Here is a 25274-nt window from a genome sequence, read left to right on the forward strand (position 1 = left end):
TAGGCTACCCGCAACGACAAGATGTTTTTATAGGCTAGTTTATTAGTCCTACAGCTATCTCTAGCAGTGGTGATAGGCCTACACTTTCCAATATAAAAGATATTGACAAAGTAGAACCATTGTGCGACAAGGCACACCTGCATAGAAAAGTGAGCAAAATTATAACACAAGAACACGCCAAAGCAAACAACACTTTCATGTTTTATTTTTTTAAATCCTTGAACAACAGGGAAGAGAATGTACAGATTTAAAATGCAGTTCATAAAGCATCCTCTCTTCACTGCCTCCTTTGTGGCTTGCTATCCCTTCAGCACATATGTTATAAATATAAACTGTAATCTACTGTGCAGTACATTTTAAATATCCACCACCAGTCCCAATTTATTAATGTAGTGTTTATTTAAATCTTGCACTGATAAATACAATTCGTCTGTTTATTTCCGAGGTTATGGAAATTTCTGTCTTCAGCACAGGTGATTTTTTCATTGTTAGTGGATAATTATGTCATTTAATCCAGAATCCTTACTTCCCTCCACTACCTGAAAGGGATTATTATTTTAACAATGTATTTTTTTTAAGCTTGTAATGTAAAAAAAAAACCCCAAAAACATTAAAGACAGTCTACCAACAAAACTGCTCAGTATCAAAGACCATAAATCCCGGTAGTGATTACTAAAAGTACCATATGGATTAAAAATGCAAACAAAAGCCACCGTTGGCATTCATTTGAACAGTGAAATGGCTAAGACAGATTCAAATGGAACAGCTAACTGTTATAATGTAAGGCAGAAATCAGGTGTGTGTGTATAAAGAGACTGTTGATACTGGTAGTATGAGTTTTTGACCTCTCAAAGTGTCATCTTAAGGCTTTAAATCACTGACTGTGTGATATCATTCAATACAAAAACTGTAATCAAAATGGACGATTACAGTCTGAGTGGAGATATAACTAGCTGTAGGACTCTTTTTTCAGACTGGCATTAGCACAAAAAATATGGGCTGCGCACTGATTATTAACTGGGAACTGAAGAGCATATAAACCCTCCAGGCTACAGTCTGTACCACAGCTGTCTATAAGGTTGCCAATGTAATGTTTTAAAGCAATATCGATGCATATTCCCCAAACTAGGGTTTACTCCTTCGCAACAATGTACCACCACGATCGAGTGTTTTCTTTCACAACAGGGAACATTTCAGACTCTGATTCAGTGTTGAAGAGGCGACTGTCCCTTTTTGTTGCAATGTCAGCATAAATATTTAAAGGACTTAGGAGCAGCTTTGACACATGAACTCTCCACAAACAACAAATAACCTTTGATCCTATCATAGCAGCACCCACTTCCCCGAGCTGCTTTTAGAAAAAAAATCTTTGACCTTACAAGACCTGACCCTTCAAAGTGAGCAGACCATTAGCACAACACAGAGGCGGGTGGCTTTCAATAAATACATCAGTAGTTATGAGGAAACCCAAAAAGAGACAGACACACCTTTCCAGTGGCTTTGAATACTTTGAATTAGACTTTGCGCCTGATTAAAATGACAGTAATGGCTTTGGGGAGGAATATTATCCTTCCTGTCATATTGGTCCCTTTACTGGAAATTTAAAGTAAAGTGGGTGTTCTGAACAAATACTGTCAACACAAGTGCATTTGAGAGACAGCATGAAACTGCAGCTCTTGACAAGTCCAACCAGTTTTTATTTGTTCAAATTAGGATGCTTAAAAAACCATATCAATTTTTTTTCACTGTTCAGACCATTATCTTTTTTTGCCCACACTGTTTCACTTACTTCCAGTAAACCATTGTTATTTGAGATTTTATTAAAATCAAGTTTTAATATCTTGATGATGATTCAGCGACTGCTGTAAGGTAGTCTTGTTTCAAGATAAATGCATGAAATGTCAAAGGGAAGTGCACCATGAACAAGTGACTCAATCCTTATCCTAATTTACATCACATGATGTGAAGGCTGAATATGATAAAACAACTTCCAACCTCAGAATTATTTTTGCAGAGGGTTTTTTCAATCACATATCAGTATTGAGATATCTTTGATAGGGTTTGAAAGGGACACTCTTTTTCAGCTGCTTCTTTATAAAGTTTATACATTTATTTAAAAAAAGAAAAAAAAGAATGACAAGGGGGAAATTGCCTGTAGCAAAGTTCAACCCAAGTGAACAAAGGTCAAAATCAGATTTGCTACATTTTTACATGTTTCCAAAAAATGGCTTACACTGACACTTTTATGGCAAACTGATGAGCACAGATGCTGTCCATGATCTAATGTTTTTGGTCTCTCCGTTGGGAGTATTCACATCAAGACATCTCTTCAGAAAAGATTCATTACAACAATCAGACTTATAAATAACACAGGAACATCTGCTACTGATTCATGTTAATAGTACCTCCGAAACATATGTGGTCCAAGCAGTATTGAAGTCCTTAGTCTATATCCCTCACGTTATTTGATTCCCATGATGTGTATGCAAAGAAGGTGGCTCCATATTTAAAAAAAAAAAAAAAAATCTGATAAAGAGGAGATCCGGCGCTATGAAGAAGCCTGGGAAACATCATAGTCTACGATGAGCTGTTTGATGTAGGACAGCTTCTCATGTAGATATTCACAGCGTTTCTTCTCTTCCCGGTAGCCCGGAAACTTCTATTGAGAGAGAAAAAAATAAAACTGTAAGTAAAAAAAGTTTTCAATTTATTTACAAAAGTCTATTTCTTTATTTCTAAATCAAAGAAACTGCTTGAGTGCTAGAAAACTCTTGAGGGTGAAGAATATCTGAACTAATGATACAAAGGTGAAATCAATGTGAGTAAATCCCAATTTACATCTTCCTGTATAAGTTCACTGCTGACTTTTATGTAGATATCTCCAAATCATCACCTTAAAATGATCAAACAAAACTCATTTTTTTAAGTACAATAATCATTACACTTATGCCTTCGAAGGTAACTTGTTTGATTAAACCTCTCACTGTAAACATGACTGCTTTCCACTACTCTCAGAAGTACTGCTTTGACTTGCCCATTATGGGGGGACTTCATTAAAGTGACTTCCTGTCAAACATATTTCATCATTGATGTGAATTCTAGTAATCATCTATACAAACATTGATAATGGGACGTGTTTTCTGTTTAAAATATTTGTATAAATCATTCAGTAAAATCATCAACAGCAGTTTATTCAGCTCATAAAGGTAACAGATTCAAAGCCAGTTATGAACTTTGAACTCTTATTTGTAGAAATACATTCCTATGGGGTCAAAAATATATTCCTTAAAACTGTAAGAGTGTGACTGAAATCTCCAACAGTTCACAATATATTTAGCTGTATAGTCAATTTGCCATTTTTAGTGTTGTATGAAATATGAGGGAGAATTATCATACTCTATACAGTGGGCTCATTGTATCCCACAATGCATTGTGAAAAGAAGTGTACAACCCATGGTCCCTAACAAACAAATATATACCATAATGCATTGCGATCCAAAGGAAAATTCTAGACGGAGGAGGGCGACAAGCATAACAGCAATGACTTCATTATCAGCCTCAAACAAGACAGCAAAGAATATCTGACAGAGTATTTTGTGCTCACATTTTAGTCGTCAACAGAGAACTTCCTGGGTAGGACGTAGGGAGTAGTGAATGACTTTGGACACAGCCTTAATTATACGTCATTAGCTTGTTCAATATAAAAATATTATTAGGGAAGCATCAGCCTAGGTTTCTGCTTAATTAAATGTAGGTCTGTAAACATGTCGGATGGAGTTTCTGCATAAAAATATTCCAGTGATTTTCTTTAAATCTAGGTACATCTTAATCATTTTTAAAGTTTAACTTACCTTCCGATACTTGTTATACTTTTCCAATATTTGGTCCTCCATTATCTAAAACACAAATCATTCCATTGTAAATATGTGCAATACTACAATAACACTTCAACATATATAGCAATTCAGCATTGTGTGCTGTGTATCAGTTCAGATCAACTTTTACATGTTTACTGTGTACCTTATATTCTTTTGTGCCCGGGGACAAACTTTTCATCTTGGATCCCAGCTGAACAAACATGTGAGTTATGGTGGCGATGCGTGAGTGGAGGTCTTTGTATTCCCCGTACTCTGCACAGAAATCCTCCTGGTACCTCTGACGCTGCTCCAAACTCATTATTGTGCCATATGTGCTACGAGGGGACACAGGGAGAATTACATTCCTGCTAGTTCACCAAAGTAGCCCATTTAAATGCCCCTTCTTTTTGTGCAATACCTATTTCTGACATAAGATGGCAGCATAAGGCCAAACTCTCTTCATGTTAAGCTACAGTCCCCTTTATGAACAATTCAATAGAAAAAGTTGGTTATGTAAATATTTCATACATACAAGTAATGAAAAAAGGTTAAATAATTCAATCAGGCAATTAAAATGTGGTTGTAGCAATGTTTAAATGTGCAAATTGAAGCTCAATGTTTGTTCTGAAAACTCTTTTTTGACAGCCAACTTATCTTAATTTTGTTGGTATATACTCTACAATGAGATATCACATTAAACAATTAGCACTAAAAGATATGAACGCATGTTTTACACTTACATCACATAATCAGGCTTCTCTTCGGATGCCACAGCATTTGTGATTTCAGGATCTGCAACAAAATAAAACCACCTGATCAAGAAAATGACATTACCTGGAGCTGAGCAAGTTCAAACATAACACTTTGTCATGGCCTGAGTCTTAAGCAATGTGTTATTGTTTTGCAAAACTTAGTGCGAGTGTGTAAGTGTGAGTCGGTCTCTGTGCAGACGAGTTAAGAGCTTGTGGGTATCAGGAGACATGCCAGCTCAGAGACCCAAAGCTCTTCTTGGGCTGTTGTTGAGTCAATCAGCCATGTAACACACTGAGTACCCAAGAGGGAGCTTCAGGGAGCAAACACTGACATGCTCATGTGATAATGCTGTATTAATACACCAGCAGCCTGTCAGGTGTAGGACCTCACCTACAATAGTTTTCAAATCTGTCTATCTGTGTGTGGTTGAGCTTTGGGAGATTAGGTTAAGCCAAACAGTAGATATATATATAATTCAACAAAAAAATAGTCAGGGAAGTCATAAATAATTTCACGGAACTGACAGGTGCAACGTCACAATGAGTACCACCAGAAGGGAAGCACTTCCACTGTAACATTTGATGTTATGAAAGCAGTTAAAGTTAGTAAAGGATTTAAGGAGATCATTCATAAAAAAAAAGGCTCTTACTATCAAGTTTGTCCAGGTTCTGCTTGAGATCAGGACTTGTCTCTATCCACTCACTGCCCTTGTTGTCCTTTAACCTCTCCCTCTCCTTGTCTTTGTGCTTTTTAGATTTCTTCTTCTTGTGCTGGCTGTTGGTGCGGTCAGAGTCACCCTGCGTAGGTGGATGGCTGCTTGCTTTGGGTTCCTGCTCTTTGCTCTGTGACACAGGTGCAACAGATGTGCTGGACAGTTTGTGCATTAATGGAAAGCCACAGTGGCCCGCTGGCAAACCATTCTGGTTACCAGTGTGGGTACTTGTCTGTTGGAACTCAGTCTTTGTGTGGAAACTGGGGTTGAGGTTAGGAGTTGTAATGCTGGGTCCTTTCATGGTTACGAGTTCATTTACTACAGGCTGCTGTTGCAACCTTTGGTCCAAAAGTCTTTGTCTCTTAATATCAAGCTTTTCCATAGAGTCAAAAGGCACAGGACGTTTCTGGGGAAAGAAGAGAGAAATCAACATTTATTTAGACATTTCCTCATAGTACACACTCCTGTTACAATACATATGAAATACCATTGAACCCTAGAGTGAACTGACTCTCCATATGCAGTCCAAAATTCAGCACAAATAAAACACACAAAATAATACAAAACATAAAACATACTTATTCCCATAAAATGCACATAGAAATAAACGGTTACATTTCTTTTATGTTCAGAGTTAAATGAAAAACATTCTGGGTATTTACCACTGCAGAATTTTTGGCTGTGCTGTGATGTAGCACTGTATCTTCTGAGTTCCTGGGTATTGATACATTTGATTGGGAGTTCCTTGATTGGTGGCTGATATGTGGCTGCAACTTTCTGTTAAACATAGAGAAAGGGCCAAAGAACACACCAATGGTAAAATGATAAACATTCATTTCCCACAAGCATCATTGCAAAGTCATGTGAATACACAGGAAAACTGAGAAAGGATAAGCATTACTGTGCGATGAAACAAATTCTTGGATTGACAAGTACAAGCATGTTGAGTTTATGTGAGTTGATTTACACCCAAAGAGAGTGTGGGAAGCAGATGATGGTGAGAGAGGAAAAGATGCCTGCTTTAATTTGCGAGAAATATATCATAACAGAATTAACAATTACTATTTCTTGGACAACATCCAACAGTTCCACTTAACATAGACCTATAGGCTGTCTAATGTAAGAGGTAGATTTAATTATCAGCTTGCTGGAGCAGCAGAGGTGTCATCCTCATTTGGTTTATCTTGTGCATCTGACCCACCTGGCCAGCAGCCTGCTGATAAGCTGTCTCTCCTCCTCGCTGTAGCCTGGCCAGTCCCTCTGAACGTGTCGGTAGAGGTCATCCCTCAGCAGGTAGCTGCTGTCTCTCGGATTCACCTTTGCCACCTAAAACACAATACACCAAATGATGATACTTTTTAACTCCCATCAGAGTTTTTATTTAATGATTTAATTCACCAAGAGCATAATCATCTGAAAGAACAATGAACAATAACTTCTACTCTGAAAAAACCCTTAAAAAAAGTGAACAAAACCCTTTGGTTTACAGATGGCTGGACCACTAGGGGGTGCACCATTTTTTGAGAAGAAACCAAAAAAATGACTTAATCATTCAGCAAGCAGTTACAGAGCAAGATTGTTACTAATTTGGAGTTCTTAGCCATCTGGAAAATTTAAGTCTAAGCCTCAGTCTCGTTTTTGGTCCTTACCATCACCAAGGTTATCATGGTTACCATCATGGTTATCAGCGAGCCGCTAACTCTTTTTGTTTGGTCCACAACAAGCGATAAACACAAACCAATGCTTTTACATGAAAAATGTAAGTGCCAGTTCTTTTCATATCTATGTGAATATACCGTTAAGGGCAGCATAATGGCGGAAACACATTTAGTGTCACAATATTTTACCAAAGAGTTATTGAAAAAAGTGTATGACGGTATAAGTCACAAACAGTAACTTAAATGGTGCTTGTTAATCCTCTTCTGAATTTAATGTCGAATTAGATGCACACTCACAACCCTATATCACAGCTGTAGTTTTTTTTGTTACCATCATATCTTGGCAGGGTCTTTTTTGGGGGGACCTGCATGGAACATTTTTTTTTTAAATTGCGTAAAATAGAAATACTGTCATGGACTGGAGTCCCGGAGAGCCTGATAGTGTCATGTCCACAGTCCTGACAAGTAAAACTCTTTTTCTCTGATTCTATTTTCATCTGAGAGTCCAAGGCTCTGACCTCCTCTCTAACCTCCTCTGTCTGCCTTTTCTTGGGGGACATCTATCTCAGCCCGCCCCACTGCAAACACAATCTGTGCAGAGACAATTACAGCATCAACCTAATTACACACACACACACACACACACACACACCCACAGATACATGAAACCACATGCATGCACACACAGCAACCAGCAAAAGGTTAGTCAATATATACAGACACAATGACAGAACAAATATACAATCATCATTTAAGTTACTTAAAATGTAAGTTACATAAATGAATCCTTTCCTAATTAGTTCAAAACTTTATTTAAACCGTGGATGGCCCCTTGCTTCTTTCACTACATGATCATGTGCTAACTGGCTGGAGAGCAGCTGTCTCTCTTTTTCAGACAGACATTTAGTTTGTTGTATTAAACCATATCAAAAGTGCAAAAATGTAGCTTTTCCCTTACCTCCTCCAGTATGGAGCCCAGTTCAGTCTTGTCTTTGGGGCTGGCTCTTTCTCTTTCCAGCCACAGCAGCAGCTCTGGTTTTCTGTAGGGTTTGAGAGCAAGCAGGTGGATGATTCGCTCCCTCAAGGACTTCTGGGTCGGCATGGCCACAGTGCCATTCCTCCGGTTGTTGGTAGGCTTAAAGCAGCTGCTGTCTGATGCAGACAGAGGAGCTGGCCTTTTGCTGAACTTGACACATTTACCTGCAAACCAAAAAACGAAATAAAGAATTAAAAAGATTCCTGAATAAATGACTGTGAGTTTAACATTCATAACAAATCCTTCAACCTTATCTCAGAAAGTCACAAGATATCCGTTCTTAATTTCCTGACATTTAGAGAGACTTGAACTCAGGCCCACTGGCACTAATTCCTAAGCCATGAGCAAGAAAAGAAACAAGAACTCTGTGAAATGTGAAACGAAAGCACAAACAAATAAAGCCAACATACAAAATCAGATGAGACAGTAAAGAGATAAAGGCATGAAGTTTTCACCTTCTTAACTTGTGTGATCACTCCCTGGGCTGCACAAACTTGACAATCATTTGAGTGATGGGAGAGCATTTAGAGGATCTTTGTCTAACCTTTACCTACATCACATGTACATACTGACGTGCAGCTATTTGTCTTCAGATGTAAACAGCCCATTGATCATTGCTTACATCTCTGCTGCAGACAGATGGGGCATGTTGGAGCAGTGAAAGCTACCTCTCTGTGCTAATCCCATTAAAGGCTAATCTGTGCGTTGAAGGTCAGAGAGGGGGGGAGGGACAGGAAAAGAAGGCTTTCCTTTCAACCACAAAAGTATATCCTGCCAAGTGATAATAACTCTACACTGTTTCATTTGTCTTGTAGCAGCTGTTTATCATTATAGAAACACACAGACTTATGTAATAATTATAGTTTGGGCTGTATGGAGTGTGCTCTATAGGTTTTGGCATGCCTGATATTATGCTCACTTGTTATGAGTCCCTCCTGAGGCTGGTAGAGGGAGACATTAAGTGAAGTGATTAAATGTTCCCTTACAGGCATATACATTTCTGAGTCATCTTCACCTTAAGACCTGGTATTATACAATCCTCATTGTCTAAATTTGGTCTAAACCACCCAGAGTTTCAGCTTCCCTGGAGCTGCAGCACATGCACAGGGGGCCAAGAAACAATATTGCATAACCACAGAAAAGGTTGGCAAAGAGAGAAAAAGAACGAAAAGTTAAGTAACTTGCCAGCTCATGTCTCTACTATATGATTAATATGCTATTTGGTATACAGGATGATTATGATCAAAGGAAAAGCTATAGCACCTGATCAAAAAAGAAGAGCTGTCAAATACAAATGTTGCAGCATAAAGATATACTTTTCTATTTTGGGAACACCTCTATTAAGTTTATTTTTTTTACTGTGATGAGATTCCTACCCATTCTTGTGACTCAACAATGCATTACACTAAGAATAATGCAACAGAAAGTTATGGCTGTATTTATTTACTTCACTTCTTGGTTATGCACCAAAAGAAGAGAGAAGACACTTCTACAAGTACAGATAATACTAAGACAGGAGTGAGTTTAAGTTTCACATGCATAACCACAGATGCAACATCCTCATTTGGTTTCATTAAGAATCAAAGCAGGTCAATGTCCACTTTTTTAGCTCTGTCTTTTTACATTTGTTTATCTTTAGAAATGTTCAATGCTGTTTCACATTTCCTTGTGAAAAACTGTTTGTGAACCATCCTCTGATTTTCTGTCACTGAGATCGCTGATCACTTCTTACTTGGATGTGTGGTTCCTGGTTTGATCTCTATGGCGGAGCGACTCCAGCTGTCTTTCTCCACCTGAGACATCCTCTCTCGGGTCATCTGGTATGAGTCGTCAGTGGCACACACTGTGATCTTGTCCTGGATGACGCCCTGACCTTCCAGCTGCTCGCGGCCGTCACTGCAAAACACAAACACAGAGCCGTTGAACTGCGATGCCTCTCGTTGGATGAGTAGTCAACACTGTAAACACAAAGTGCTATAAGCTAACGAGCCCTGCATACCAACACTGAGTCCACACAGCACAAAGTGGCTTTGTGGTGGGATCTGGCTAAGACAGGTCTATGGTTACTGTATGTTATGTCACAGGCTCGATATAGCTCCATGTGAGAAAGCCAGATACCCTGGTTCAAAGCAGGATAAAGTCTGTGGAAAACCACTAGGATTATCTTGGCTCCAGCTGAGATACTTACTAAACAAGGATCATCTTAGAAAAAGTAAGAACTAAAAAAGAGTTAAATACATAATAATATTATCCTTGATAATAAATCAAGGATGTATAGTGAAGACAAATCCGTTTAGTCATATTAAACCAAAGGGACTATTTCACCTAATTTTAGTTTATGTATTTGACCAATGATCATTTATCCCCATTACCCTCAATATTTTAAACTACTGGGTACACAGAGAGCTGGATCTTTCTCTCACACTTTTATTCTGTTTCTTTTGGCTCCAGCAGCAGACTGGAACCAGAACAAGTTCAGGCCATAGTGAGCCATCTGGCAGCAGGCGGCAGAAACAGAGTATAACCCTCTGTTTCCAAGCATATACACTCATACATAAACAAGGCATCTTAGGTCTCAGTAATGAGAGGTTCAGCCCAGAAATACACAGGAAATCATGATTGCCCCTTCCTGTATACAGCAATCAGTGAGCAGGCTGTCTCTTCATGATGCCCTCAAAGCACACTCAAATCTTACAGGACAAACAAAGTCTCATTCACTTTAGTCACAGACAGGAGAGCTCATCAAACAGTTCTCGCAGTAAATATTTACCACCATAGTTTTTGATCTACAAGGTTAAAAAAATGACACTTAGATAATATTTCTGGAGTCTGTGACAGGATCAGTGAAAAATAAGTTTTTTGAATTAAAAGAGTACTTTATTTAGTTTTTGCTCTATAATCTAATTTGGTCCTGTAAATACACAAGTAGTGTTGTTTTGTTTTTTACACACAAAAATCCTGCTCTCCTTTAACTATAAAATGTATCACTTATTAAAAAGCTTTGATGCGGAAAATATAAGCTTCTCTGCAGCAGTGATGTCAGACATTGAAATTTACACAATAAAAAGAATCAATCTTGATGTTTGATAACGAGCTAAAAACTCCCAACAGGAGCTTTAATACCTGAATACGTGCACTCCATACCTTGAAACATATTGATGGATGCAGTCAAAGCTGGCCTGAGGTTGATCTTTGCTGTCGCTGGATAAGTAGAAGGTGAAGACACGAAGAGCAGACGGGGACTCTGGTGTGGGAGCTGGGATCTTGATGTACTGTGCAGAAAAACAGAAGACAGTCAGATTTACTGAAAACGTACAGGCTGCACACTTAAATAACATAATGAAGTAACATTCACCAACATATTCAAGCCCTGTGACTCATATACCAGGTTCTACTGTTTCTATAAAGTTTATAAAAGTGTCAATAGGTTTGTGTGAATATAAATACAACACACATTTTAAATAACGCTTATATTGTCTCTCAAGCCCGGTACCAACCATTTGTTCAAACTTGTCACCGTTTCCCTATTATTTTTTCAGTTATGTGTCTTTATCTTTTTAACTGTCAGCGTATTATGGGGAAAAGCAATTATCTACTCAGCATAATTTCAGAATCAATTTGATGCCAAAAGTATCATAGCCAAGAACACAGGGCTATTAAAGTCAAAGTTTTTGTAATCAACATACATCTGATTTATTTTTTCACAAATTTGAAGCTCACAGCAAGGAACAAATGTCATCAAAAAGAGCCAAAAACTTTTATTTCACAACCAACCCCCCCCCCCCCCCCCCCCCCCCCCAATTAAAAAAGGAGAAGAAAACAACAACTGAAAGCCTGCTAGCAACTCACTGCATGAATGTACTGAAGTCTTTGGCTGCCAAACAGATTTTCTCAACTTGAGGTATTCAGCCAAATCATGAAAATCCTTCCACTGAGGAACACGGAGATCCACAGCAAAATGCATCAACATTAACAATTTGCTGTGCATCTAAAACTGACCAGCCAACATTCACAGCACTCAACGCTGGCTTGGCCAGTTAGAAGGAAAACAAGAAGAGATCAACACTACTTCCAGCGATTCTCCCACTCAAACCACTCAGTTCACTTAATCCGACTCAGGTTCATTCCCACACATTCAGATTCGATTGTGCTTTTAGAAGTATATCACATTAGATAGGATGTTGGATACAAGCCTTTTAATCATTGTTAAATTAAAGCAAATTTCCCCCAGTCATTTGTTCATTACAGTTAGGTCGTTTTTGACTATTGAGACTCAGAGGTTTAAAAAAGTGTATTGAATCCAGATGACTTGTATGTGGATCTTCCATCAGGGTGAGGGGAAAAATATTCACGCATGACATGACTGTCACTGGGGAGACAAATCTATCTTGGAGATAATGAGAACTTGTGTGAAAACATTCAGTGCAGCTGTACGACTACACAGTGCTCACTTTGCGATGGATGAACAGAGATTCAAAAACATTTTAAAGGGACAGCCCTAAAAAGCAATGGGGGAACAAAAGCGCAATTTGTTTGCACATATTGTTTTCATAGAATTTCAATAAAGACTAGCAGCTCTGTATCTTTAAATAAATAAATCTCCTTGGGTAAACAGTGTTTTTAAGAGTTCGCTCCACTGAGGCGTCCATGAGATCTCCTGGCAGACTCAGTGGAGCGCAACAGAGCCAAGGCTGCAACCTCCAGGGCTGACAAATGCACACAAGAAAGCACACACAGACCTATAATAACAGATCAAAAAAGAATAAGGATCAGAAAAATGCCGAATTGACCACTAAAAAAAATTTAATTGGACGTTTGTGAAAGCAGAATTCTGGTATTTTCATTCAGCTTTATGGGAAATCTGCAGCACTATAAAAGCACTACAAGGGTTTTAGGGGCATGTAAGTGAGACAAAGAAAGAGACGTGGATACAGACAGAGACTCTAGCTACCCACAACCTACAGTAAGTACAGTTAATTCAGTTTAATGTCAGAGTAAAGAGTCACCATGCACAGGGGATCCACACTGTCTTCACTGCCTCAAGACTGCTGGAGCATGCAGTTGGCAGTTTCACAGTAATCCCTTTCTTCATGATGCGGGCAGCTGGCCATCTTTTATAGAGGGTGAAGCAGCTCTAGGCGATAAGTTATCACAGGGGATTTCTTCTACTTTCTCCTGTTGTGCTCTCACATGCCTCTGGGCTTCTCTGCACTACAATGTCCGGTTTATACAGAGTTTCCCACCATACGTTTATGTGAATAAGGCATCTCACTGGGCACTCTTGTAAAACATTTCATCAATATTTGGAATATTTCGCCAAAGTAAAGCAGAATCACCAAATGTGTTTTTAATCACAATTCAAATTAAGTATAACAATAAAATGGGTTGTTTTTTCTTTGTGCAATAGTGTGACAAACTTAGAGCCCTTCATTTCATTTCATAATACTGAAGTGATGTCTTCTTTTGGCTTACCCACTGTAGCTCTGCAAATCTTCACCTGTTTCCATGATAGCAAAGGTGCATTATTGTTAGCATGACAGTGCGGTAAAGCTTAAGTGATTTTAATAATGACATGCCCCTAAATTGAAAGATGCCGTTTTCAACATGAAGCTTAGGCTTATTTATATTCTTGTACAAACTGCTGTAGACAAAATCGTATCATGGTTCAAATGTTTCTACACAGTGTACCAGTATCCTGATGTAAATGTCCACACTACAGGAAACTATTCTCATCTTTTCCAATTGACATTTTACACAACTTGAACAAAGTCATTGTTTTGAGTTTTCTAATCCAATCTACATGTATTTTTAGATTTGCTTTATGAATCCCAGACTGAATGTTTTTTTTGGGTTTTTTTTACTTTGAACATAACTCAAACAGAACAAATGTTTTAAAAGCTTTTGAACTCAATCTTAATAATTAATTGAGTGACTGCTGTGCAGGAAACATTCAGCAGGGTGCTTGCTTTTTTTCTGGCTTTAAACGTCACTTCAGATAAATTGATGCCAGTGTGCAACTAAGCAACGCAGGTGTTGACCCTCTTTTTTTCTTATCAGCCTGCTGCACATGTCCGTACACGCTGGCTTTCAACACAGGAATTTAAAACCATATACAGCTGAGCTATGATAGCACTTCATGATACAGACCTGCCTGCACGCTGCATGTTTTACTTAGCTTATGTGTCTTGTCCTGGATACTATAATGTTGTGCCCCTGTGCAGCCCTTTAGAAATACACAACAAAGGCTGTAGGCTAATAATGTCATTTGTTGTTTGTAATAGAAAAAGGTCAGAAAACATGTTGTTTCATTTTGGAAGCTAACCAGAGGGATTATATCACAATGTAAGACACTTTTTTTAACATTTCACATGATACATACCAAAGGATAAGAACCAATGTAATCTTAAGAATTAGTTAATAGGCCCCTGTTTGCCGAGTGGTTAGATCACGTACAGAGGCTGAAGGCCATGGAGCGGGTGGCCCGGGTTTGAATCCGACCTGTGGTTCCTCCTACTCTGTCCTTACAGATACAAATCTGTTAAGGAAAATGTTCCGATTGTAAAACTCTGAGTTAGTTAAAAAAACTAGAGAAACAGCTGAGCATGGCATGACTAAATGTTCTGCTGAAATGATAAGCCAAACAATGTATTAATTGATCTAACAAAAAATGTTTTGATAATGTTTCTCAACAACCCAACAGAGGATAATATTCAGAATGTTATCATGCTAAGCTAATGTGGGGAACTTTGAGCAGGCCTTAAGACATACAGTTACTGGAAAGGTTTTATACAAAAATGTCCCAACAACTGTAGCTAACAAGCACATCTGTAAACAGACAGGATTAGCCACTAGCTTGTGAAGATGTAGTGGTGGATTACAAGATAAAGAGATGGTGGAGCTCAAATTTAGAGCTAAAAGAAGAGCGGGAGAATTCCATCTTTTCTAGTTTTGTATTACTGTAGATGTTCTGTTGGTGGAAAAACAAGCCGTTAGATGGGTCAAATTGTCGTCTTTTATCTATAATTTCAATAATGGGTACTTGCAGCCCTAATCCCCATGACCAAACATCACAGTCTTCCATGAAGAGGAACAAGACAGAGATTAAGGTGGCTGACAGTTTGGCTGTTGTACTGAGAAGGAGGAATATCTTAAGTGAAAGGTTCACTGTCCACCTGGCAGATGCTGTTCACACAGATTACTCTTTACAGAGCGAACAGATGGTGAAAAGTCTTTTTGATGTTTTGAATTCCAGTCAAATCCAATATTCACAGTAAGTGTAATTCGGATTTCCAGTGAGGTATTAAGGCAGCAGAAAGATGGATTGAATACAACAGAGGGGCCTCTTGTCATTTCTAATGATGGTATATAAAGCGTCCTTGGGTTCATTGAAAGGCATTGAATAAATAAATAATAAATCTATTATTATTATTTTTCAAGAACATAACATGAAAGCACATCTGTAAAATATAAGATCCCAACAAAAACATAAAACTAGGGTGGTCTTGTTTGGATCCAAGTCTTTAAAGTCCTTTCTGGGATGCACAAAATAAAACTGTTTTTTTAGGATTTGTTTCAGTGTTGACTGTTGGGGAATACCTGCAGATTTGAAGCACTTCTAGGTTCAAATTAAATATTTTTTGAGAAAGTCTTGTGCCCCTCGGGCAGTGAGGGGATCATCAGAGAACATTTCCTTAAATCTTCCTCCACATTAACAATTAATACATTATGGATTCTGTGTTTCTTGAATTGTGTTGTGCGCCGTCACAGGATTCCAGCCGTTTCAAACGCCTGGTTATTCAATACACGTAGAAGCTCTCGCTGGCATTTATCCAGCGATGGCTGCCCATATGACCTCCATGGGCAGACTACTACCCCCACTGAGCAAACAACAACAAGCACTTCAATGTCCAGCTACACTAAAGCCTGGCTAGCACATTCTCCTGAGAGGCACACATGGCAATTCAAACCCAGAAAGGCACTCAGACAAAGGACTGGGCACTGAAAGAACTCAACTGACCATGGAAAATGAAATATTTATAGTCTTTCTTTCAAGTTAAATATTCAGAAAATCCACAGGATGCTTCTGATCTTTATGACTTTAAAATGAAGCAAATAGAAAACAAAGCAAGCAAACAAAGTTATGAGGATGGTTAGGTGTAAAAACATTTGCTCGAAAGTGTCCAAGTTAGAGAGTTTAATGTAGGACAATTTGTCCTCGACTTTGGGATCGACCTTTGACCTCCATAATGCTCACTGACCCTCAGAGGCCAAACGGCAAATCTAGAGGAGCCTGAATCTGACAAGTGTTTCAACAAATAATTCACTTTTTAACCCAAACTCTGCCCCCCACCCTTACTTCACATCTTTACCACCAGAAGAGCCGGTCTCATCCCTGAATCTGCCCATCACCCTCCACATTCCCCATTCTCATTCTAATTAAAGCAGCTCTGACAGTCCTGCCTGTTTCTTCTGTCTTTTCAGTGATTCCTCCTCTGTCTAGGTCAACAGAAAATATCAAGCCTTTCCCAGTTCTTTACAGCCAGTCTGTCTGTCTCTGTTTTTTCTTTGCCTCCATTAATCTCTCTCTCAGGCGTTACTCTTGGCATCTCCTCGGGCAGCCATCTGTTTTTCTTGGTCTTCAAAATTCACAATACATTTTACTCCAACACAGACAGACCACCTCCTTTTAAGTTTTATAATTGCCATCGAAATAAGCATTTAAAGCAAAATAAACTATTCTGAAGGCTTTTTCTTAATGCACATTTTTGTGTTAAATAATTCAAATCACTGAACTTCTATATCTCTGTATGATCAGGATGCCCCCTCCATGTTACACATCGTGAATCACCACACATGCATTCCCTCAGGCCTCCAACATGTTAGGTGATGATCTTGCAATATTAATCATGTTTGAAAGTTGGGGGGAAATGGCATAAAATTTCAACTTTTCACCTCTCCTGCTTATGTAAGAGATCAGAGTAAGAGAGGCAGCAGCAGTTTAGTGTTTGAGGAGTCAATGTTTTTATTTCTTTGGGTTTTGAACTGAATGGCATCTCAGAGCCAAAACCAGAAATACTATATGAGCAGGGATTTCAGGTAGGTATAAAACCTCTCTCTACCATTCCCAATGTTCCTAACCTGCCTATGTCATGTTTTAATCTATGCAATGAAAATAGTGTTGTCTTGTAAAGTTAAAGACATTTAATGCTAACATTGTAACATCTCAAAAAATTTGAAAAGAGAGTTATTTTTTTATCTTTGACATATAAAGCTATTGGCTCCATTCCTCCATATGTTCCAATTAACTCAAGATGAGTCATGAGCAGGAAACATTAGAACATCAACACGTAAGTACAGAGGTGATATGACGGCTGAACTTTATAAGGGCGCTGTTGCTGAACCGTAATCTGTGGCATATATGCAAAGCAGGTAACTTTACCCGTTCACCCTGACATGAAACCGATTTGTTCCTGCCAGTACCTTAGTAAAAAATCTGCATAGAGTAATGTTGAGGTGATGTGTGAAGCGAGATAAAGTCTGGAGCATTGACTGCATGCTAGTGGGTGACCTGATGATGTTGTTTAAGATGAGAAGAGTGCTTTATGGCTCAGTTTTTATGGACACACAAGCTTATGTAAGCTATGACTTCACTAAATCATTATTTCTGAGGTCTAATCACAGGACCCCTCAGCTTTTTTACTTGGCAATACTTGTCAAGTTGCCCAGAAACACATATATAGCCTTTCTTTAACATTTAAGACTTCATTTTATTTATTAAAAGTCACAACAGTCAGCTTGAGAGCCAATGCTGTCTTACTGAGCCACAGTCTTTCAACTATCATAAATGTCTCATCAAGTTACAGACACAAGGCGTGATCATCCTGTTTCCCTGGCTTAATCAAACTATAAAGTCGATTGGACAAAAACTGTGAGAGACTGCTGTCGGAGCACGAGGGCTTATGTTTCCTGCTAGCTGTTGGGTGAATGTGGGGTCTGGGTGTAGATCTCATGCAGGCTATTGTTTCCACATCCTCTGCAGCCTGAGTAATGGCCTTCTGAAAACAGGCCGGCTTTTGTTCTGGCCTCCTCGGCTCCAGAGTGGGATGCCACGGCACTGCTTCCCCCTTTCTGGATGATAGGAGGAGACGGAGGAGGTGCAGGAGGAGGAGGGAGAGAAACCTGTCGCCACCACCGCTGTCTGTAACCAGCAGGAGGTAAGTCACGCTGGCCGGGTGCTAATGCAAACTCTGTGTTTGTTTGCGTGTGTGTTAATCCAGCGTGAGCAGAGAGGGGCACAGCTCAGGCTCCTCTCTCTCCTGCGGCTCATGAGGGTGAGGAGGAGGGAGGAAGGCCAGAGTCTAGCTATCAGACAAACATCTCTAGAGACTCACAGACAGCCAGACACCACCCTCATCTTCACCACACTTCAGTTAACACAACTTCTCTTCACCACATTGCAAACAAAAGAGCAAAATCCTTCCCAGGGACACAAGTTGACACATGCCATTTAAGACGAGCCCCCACGCCACAATGGGGACAGTGATACAAAACACAATGTGTGTCTGTGTCTACGTCTGCAGCCGAGAGTGGAAGAACAAGAGATAGGGGGCAGGGGAAAGTACACAGAGAACTAAAAAACTAGAGATTTTACATGTATGTTGTTTATGATCTTGCAGTCAATCAGTCAGTGCTTGGAGCTACACAGCATCTCCTCTCTCGCTGTGATCCACATGCTGCCACTGAGTGATTAATGTGGCTGCCTTGAGTGGGAGACAGTGCATGTAATCAAGCCCCAGCCTGTAATCACCTTGCACTTCTTTTCATTTGCATTTTCACACAGGGACAGAGCTGCTGCCGGAGATGTGAGCTCCAGTATTTAGGGAGAAGAGGCTGGGTATGAAGGAGGAGGAGTAGGATAAGAAGGGTGCTGTGGCACAAGCTTCCCCCAAGGTTTCACCCTCTGATGCCAAGAACGATACGTCTCTGGCAGGTGCCCGAGGGCCAGACTGTCAACTTCAACAAATTGTGGGTCACTGTGTCTGACAGATGCCCCTCCTTCTATCCCCCCCAAGCTAGGTGGGATCTTCTACAGAAATGCAGGGCCATAACATGATGTGCTTGTGTGCTGGTGTCTGTGTGGGTGTGTGTGTCTGGGTAGGACAAACACCCTTTTATGCCTCATTAGCTTATGGTGTGGACTTTCACATGAGGGAATTAGACAGGAAAGGTTCCTCAGTGAGCCAAGATGTGCTCCATATCTCCAAGATGGTTAATGTGAGAGCGAGCACAGTGCTGCTGCAGCTGAATGACAGGGTGTCCCTTGTCTTGGTCTTGCACACTCACGTTCCTTAAATAAATATGTTATCAGAACTGTGCGTTCGATTTTTTTTTTTAATTCCTGGCTTTTAAGAACAAAATGCAAACTGATGCAAACTATAAGCACCAGTGATGAAACATTAGAAATCTTCAGAACAATCTCTCCTCTGTTAGCACCAGGGGTAATTTCAGGGTCAGACAATGGAAAATACAGTTTTAAGCAAAATAATTAAATTCGGACAAATATCATTATTATAAGTCAATTGTAATTTGTACGTTCATTTGTTTGACATTCAGAACAATAGGTCATTCTACTCGTTGATCAACCAATACCATTATATCTAAGTTTTGAATGCAGTGTTTTTACATGTAACAATACAATCCAAAACACTGTATAATTACTAATTTTACTAAAGTGAATAGGCTGGATAATTTTCTAATTAATTTAATCTTTTTTTTTGTTGTTGAGTAAAATAATCTACAATTTAATATGTTCTTACCAAAACAACCTGTAGCATCATTGACCTCTGGGTTTGAATGGAAAGATTTTCTTCTGCACCCTGAAAGGGAATTTTAATTTTAATTTTTGTGTTTGATTTAGTTATAGTCTAAAAATGGTCAACCCCCTCACCTCCTCTCCTTAGATTCATGCAGCTCTAATCTACTTATTAATATTAAACACGATGCTACATAATCATACAACTAACTTTAATTTGCCAACCAGAGCGCTGAAACTTCTGAATTAGAAAATGCAAAAATGCTGTTCCTTAATGTATAACTTATTATATTACATGTTTACACATTTAAATGGGTTGATGTTCTAATAACAACTAAGTAAGACAACTAAATAAGCAACTCACTGCTCCCTGTCGCTTCACTCTCTGTCTGTGCAGATCTGATGGTACAATTGTGACTTTTGGATTAAATCAACAGTAGAGAGAGGGGTATGTTTTTTTTTTTAGTTCTGCTGTATGGCATTGGCAAAGGAATATTACTACACATAATTAAATGTTAGCTCAAATATATAATTAAAATGTCTGTCAAATTCCAATACTTTGGTGGGCGCAATGCCCCTGTTATTATTTTAAGGGGCTGAGATGAGCTGAAGCACCCCTTTAAAGGGGTGCGGACAACTAGCAAAGTTGTCCGCGTCCGCACATCGAAGAACAGCACAGAGAACATGAGAGCTACTTTGTGGCTTATTTTGAGTAATTTTAGTGAGATACAGCCATAACACTCCAGGATTTCTGGATAATAAAGGCTGTCCACTTTGTGTGCCTGCTAGCTTGTGTGAGTGCATGAACTGTACCGTGCCGAAGCACATCTCTTCAAAGCATGCCAGAGCCATGGAAGTGTACCGTGACTGAGCACGGTACGGAGCACTCATACTGGTCAAGAGAACTGGACTTTAAAGTGAAGCATGCTTGGGCACGGTTACGGATTGCCTAGTGTGAGTGCGCCCTTACTGATAACCCACACTTGTACATGTGGCATTCATACTTACGCTATGTGCAGTACTATACAGTAACAAGCAGGATGTAGTTGTGCAGACGGCTGTTCATCATGAGTCTGGTTTTGACAAAGATTTCTGCCTCTTAAAAGGAAGTTTTTTCTTGCCACTGTAACTTCGCTTAATGTTGCTAAGTGCTACGCTCATGATGGATTAATGCTGGGAATTGGCGCTATTCAAATGAAGATTGATTGATTGATCATTTCTGAAACCTAAACCCGAGTATTGGGTAAACATAATGTTGGTGAAAAAACACTGATGACATTGGACTAGTTTTGATTAGCATTACATTCTAACCTGGTGATAATTTAAACATAACCAGCTGATCAGGAGAACTAAATGACTGTCATCAGTTCATTGTATTGAGTTGAGTACCCTCTGATCCCTGATAGGCCAACTGCATTTTATTCAGTATCTGAGGCTGATACTGACACTGGTATAAGCCTTGGACGAACCAGAAATAATTATAAGCTCTTCTTAGTTTTCATTTGCATTTACAATTGCCCCCCATGTACTCTTTAATTTTATGTTTAAAAGTTATTTATGCTCAAATTAAGAGTTGAAGTTTTCATTTAAGTAAATGGACAGTTTGTTTGCTGTAGTCTTTGATAATTCAGCTCCTACTGCTTCTGAAGTTATATCAATGTTTCCAATATAAAGTACAATTGTCAGATAAAAGTTTTGACCACAAACTTTGGTCTGAGCATCAATGGCTTGGTGTTTTTTAAATGGATGATGTTTGCAGTGTTCTCAATCTCAGTCTCCACTCCATTAGATCCACAGCAGGGGAGTGTCTGTCATGTGAGGCACAAACAAACCCTCAGGGCAGGCCCCAACACATCTGGACCCACTGTACTCACTTCATTTCGGCTGACGCAAAGAAGGGGACAAAAAACAGCCTGCATTCCCCCACACATTGTTATTCAAATTCAGAAAAAGGAAACACACACTCAGAGGGGGAGTCTGGGGGATCTCAGGCAGCCTCAACACACACTCACAGACAACAACCAAAAAATAACGCTCAGAAAATAAATCATCAAAAGCAAGTAATGGAAAAGTGCAGGCAAGGCAAACAAACAAGCGCACACCACACACAGAGGGATCCTCATGAGATCCACTTTGGTCCTAAAGACAGCTTCACAATGGGCAGAGGAGGCAGGACAGGAAAAAGGACATGAATAAATCATGCCTTTAGGCCACACAGGACACAGCAAAAACAACAACAATCTCCAGCTTTTCACACCTAAAAAAAGTATTCAGTATCATTTTCTCTCACACACACCACTTCAACGAACAAGGTGTGTTCTCTCTTTCTGTGCAAACACACAAAAGTGGGGCAGCAAAATTAGCAGGCCAGAGTTCATTTTATCTGCCTAGCAATCCTCCTATTGCTATCCAAGCAATGAGACACACACACACACACACACACACACACACACACACACACACACACACACACACACACACACACACACACACACACACACACACACACACACACACACACACACACACACACACACACACACACACACGCACACACACACACACACACACACACACACACACGACTGTCAGACCGACAGGGAAAGCTAATGTAAACTGAAGTCATGATGCCTCACGCTGTAATCAAGAGCATTATGGTTACTGCGATTACCTCTAAACGCTTATTTGGCTAATAACTTTATCTTATAGTGCAGAAACATGAGGGAGGGGTTCAAAAGTCCCTGGAAGCCCTCAGACCTCACAATGATAGTACATATGCATCGCTGAGACTGTGTCGGGATTCAAAAAATAACGGGCTCAGGTCTAGTGTCGCTTGCATGATTGCCAAAAGAGAAAAAAAAAACATATCAGCATTACATAAAAGCTGTTTAACTTTCTTTCTTTTGAACATGTGGCACAACAAACTGTCTGTCCTAGATGATCATGTATTTTTTTAACGGTATTCTCTATTAAGAAGAAATATATTTTAATCTTATACCAAAAGTTTATAGAAGTCAACACTTTAGAAACATTAGTTTGTTTTTTAGCTTGTTGCTTCCATCACTAAAAAGTGTTCAGAGTTTTGTCCTCTTTGCATCATTCCCTGTGAATTCAAGCAGTTATGCCAAAATATTCTGACCTAAGAAATGGAAACAACAAATTACAAAATGCAAAGTTTAATTCATAAATTTACCAAAAACACTCAAACTAGGTAAAAAATAAAAATAAATCGGACACGTTTAATAAAGTTTTACCACTCAAGCACCCTAACAAAACCAACCAGCACTGCAGCTCAGCATGTTTTGGCAGCAGCTCTTTCCAAACACTCTGTACCATTTGATTTGACTTAAAAGTAAATTACACCCCAAGGACACAGCTGCTCCTGACTCAAGACAAAACGTACAAAGTTCAGGCCACATCCTGCAAGAGCACAGAATTATAACTGACACATTAGTGTCTTTTTGTGTATTACAGACAGTCAATGCACACAGGAACATTTGTAATAATAAGATGTATTTTTTCCAAACAAGAACAAGTTGCACTGGGCTAATCTTAGTGTCTGCAGACTTGTCTTTGACTCATGATAAGTCCTTACCGTTCTGCTGGCTCTGACACTCTGCACCTCTCTCTCCCTTCCTCCCTCCCTCCCCTCTAGTCTTTTTCCCAGCACTGCTCACTGACCTAACAAAGCCTCTCCACAGTCACCAGCCTGACCCAGTAACCTGCATGCCTCCTATCTGCTGGAGACGAGCGGCTATAATCTCCTCTCTGAGCCGCAGCATGGTGGGCCGTGTGAGTCAACAGCAATGAATGTTGAACAAAAGCTTGTCTGTGGTTGGAGAATACGTTTTTTATAAACATTTTTGTTTCATAAATGTCGCAGTGATACATTGCTTTATTGACAAAACTACACTTTGTCTTCTTGATTTGCTCTTTAATCCATTGTTAAGTGACTGACTTACACTGAGATAAAGACTTGTGGGATGCAGATGAATATTACTTGGTTTGTATCAAGGAACTTGTTTAAAAAAATATGGCTGTAGCTTTGAGTGATTGTTCATTGTAAGATTTGATATCATTATTTATAACAACTAATGAACACAATATGCTGATTTTTTTTATTTCAACTTACCCCTTGGTTTCCTTTGAAACAAATCGTGGGTTCAATCGGTAAAGATCCCTGAGGAAAGAGAGAAAAACAGGCTTTTATTTGGTGTAGTTACACATAACCCTGAGTATACGAGGCTACATATTTGTCCAGTAAACAGAACTATGCTGTAACGCGGTTATCACCGAGTTCAAATTACACAATCAGAGATGCCTGCGTGCTAATAGTCTCTGTTGGAGCTAATTATGAGTCAAACTACTATGTCAATTAGAGAACTTGGCAGACTTCAGGCGCTTCTGCTTTACTTTGAAGCTTGAGGAAGGTTTCCCAGCAAACAGCTGACGGCTCGTCGTTCTCGACAATCACACAGTTCAGTAGCCCACTGATGTGTTTGCGGACATGTATCCTATCCAGCTGATTCAGTTCAAGAAACTTAAAACGAGTAGGCTATCCTACAAGTAAGGCTACTCCAATTTAGGCTCTTTAATTATAGTGGGGCGACAAAACAAGACATAGCCTACTAGTTAATCAGCAAAGAAATTAGCCTGTTCCACCAAATGCAACTGTTCGAGAAAATAAAAATAAAATACACTACAACTTTGACAATTCATATCCAAACACACGCGCGCACGAAAACGAGAAAGCAATCCTACCTTGAGGTTTTGGTAAGCCTCCAGCGCTCTGATAGCTGTGTCCGTGAGCTTGACATGGTAAAGCGTCCTGTTAGAGCTGTTTTTGTTATTTTTTCCACAGGAGAGCCCATACTGGTGCTCCTGCCTGAGCGAAGCCATCGCTGGCTTTTCTTTCTGCCTGCAATTAAAGCTGCTTTCCTCTCTCAGCTCAGCACTCTCCCTGCTTCGTCACAGTGTGGGCGGGGCCTCAGTGTGACAGCAGTATTGGCTCTGTGAACACGGCACAGACTGCACACTGCTTCTGCATTGACCTTAACAACACTTACTACTCTTTTATAAACTAATGTATATGTAGGATATGTTGACGTTCTTTTTGTGTAATCTTCAGATTTGTTTCTTAGTTTTTCCAAAGACAAGCATCTGTTGGATGCATGATTAATTCCTTCTTCCTGTCATGCCTTTTTTTATGTTAACAATAGGCAAGTTAATATTGTCAAATGTTAAAGGACTAACTTGTATAAACAGTTACTAAATATAAAGATCATATTAAGGCTACTGGACTCTGCTAAACAAATGTTTTAGCATCATTCAGCTTACCTTTTTTGTTGTTGTTGACATTTTCAATTGATTTTCTCTCTGATGAATATCATCATCCTTATTTCCAAAGTATGATAAGTGTGATTAGTGCAATATATTATACATGCTA

General features: G+C 39.3%; 1 protein-coding gene across 1 annotated transcript; it reads right to left on the minus strand.

Moving 5' to 3' along the window:
- Window positions 1-183: 183 nt before the first annotated feature.
- LOC109980855 (RNA polymerase II elongation factor ELL2) lies at window positions 184-24770 on the minus strand. The gene is made up of 12 exons (XM_020629438.3): window positions 24590-24770; window positions 23961-24008; window positions 11161-11288; window positions 9749-9912; window positions 7939-8180; window positions 6524-6648; window positions 5985-6099; window positions 5260-5728; window positions 4598-4649; window positions 4021-4192; window positions 3852-3896; window positions 184-2659 (listed from the first exon to the last, which is right to left on the minus strand). Exons 1-12 carry the CDS (start codon window positions 24725-24727, stop codon window positions 2549-2551), a joined length of 1809 nt encoding a protein of 602 aa, XP_020485094.1. The 5' UTR covers window positions 24728-24770; the 3' UTR covers window positions 184-2548.
- Window positions 24771-25274: the final 504 nt, after the last annotated feature.

Source organism: Labrus bergylta, chromosome 3, assembly GCF_963930695.1.
Source record: "Labrus bergylta chromosome 3, fLabBer1.1, whole genome shotgun sequence".
In the NCBI taxonomy this organism is placed as follows: Eukaryota; Metazoa; Chordata; class Actinopteri; order Labriformes; family Labridae; genus Labrus; species Labrus bergylta.

Excerpts from the sequence above, each read along its gene's own strand:
- LOC109980855 (XM_020629438.3), bottom strand. The coding sequence starts at position 24,727 with ATGGCTTCGCTCAGGCAGGAGCACCAGTATGGGCTCTCCTGTGGAAAA. Across the intron at positions 24,009-24,589 it reads AGGCTTACCAAAACCTCAAG|GGATCTTTACCGATTGAACC; the intron begins GTAGGATTGCTT and ends CTCTTTCCTCAG. Across the intron at positions 11,289-23,960 it reads GTTTCAAAGGAAACCAAGGG|TACATCAAGATCCCAGCTCC; the intron begins GTAAGTTGAAAT and ends TTTTCTGCACAG.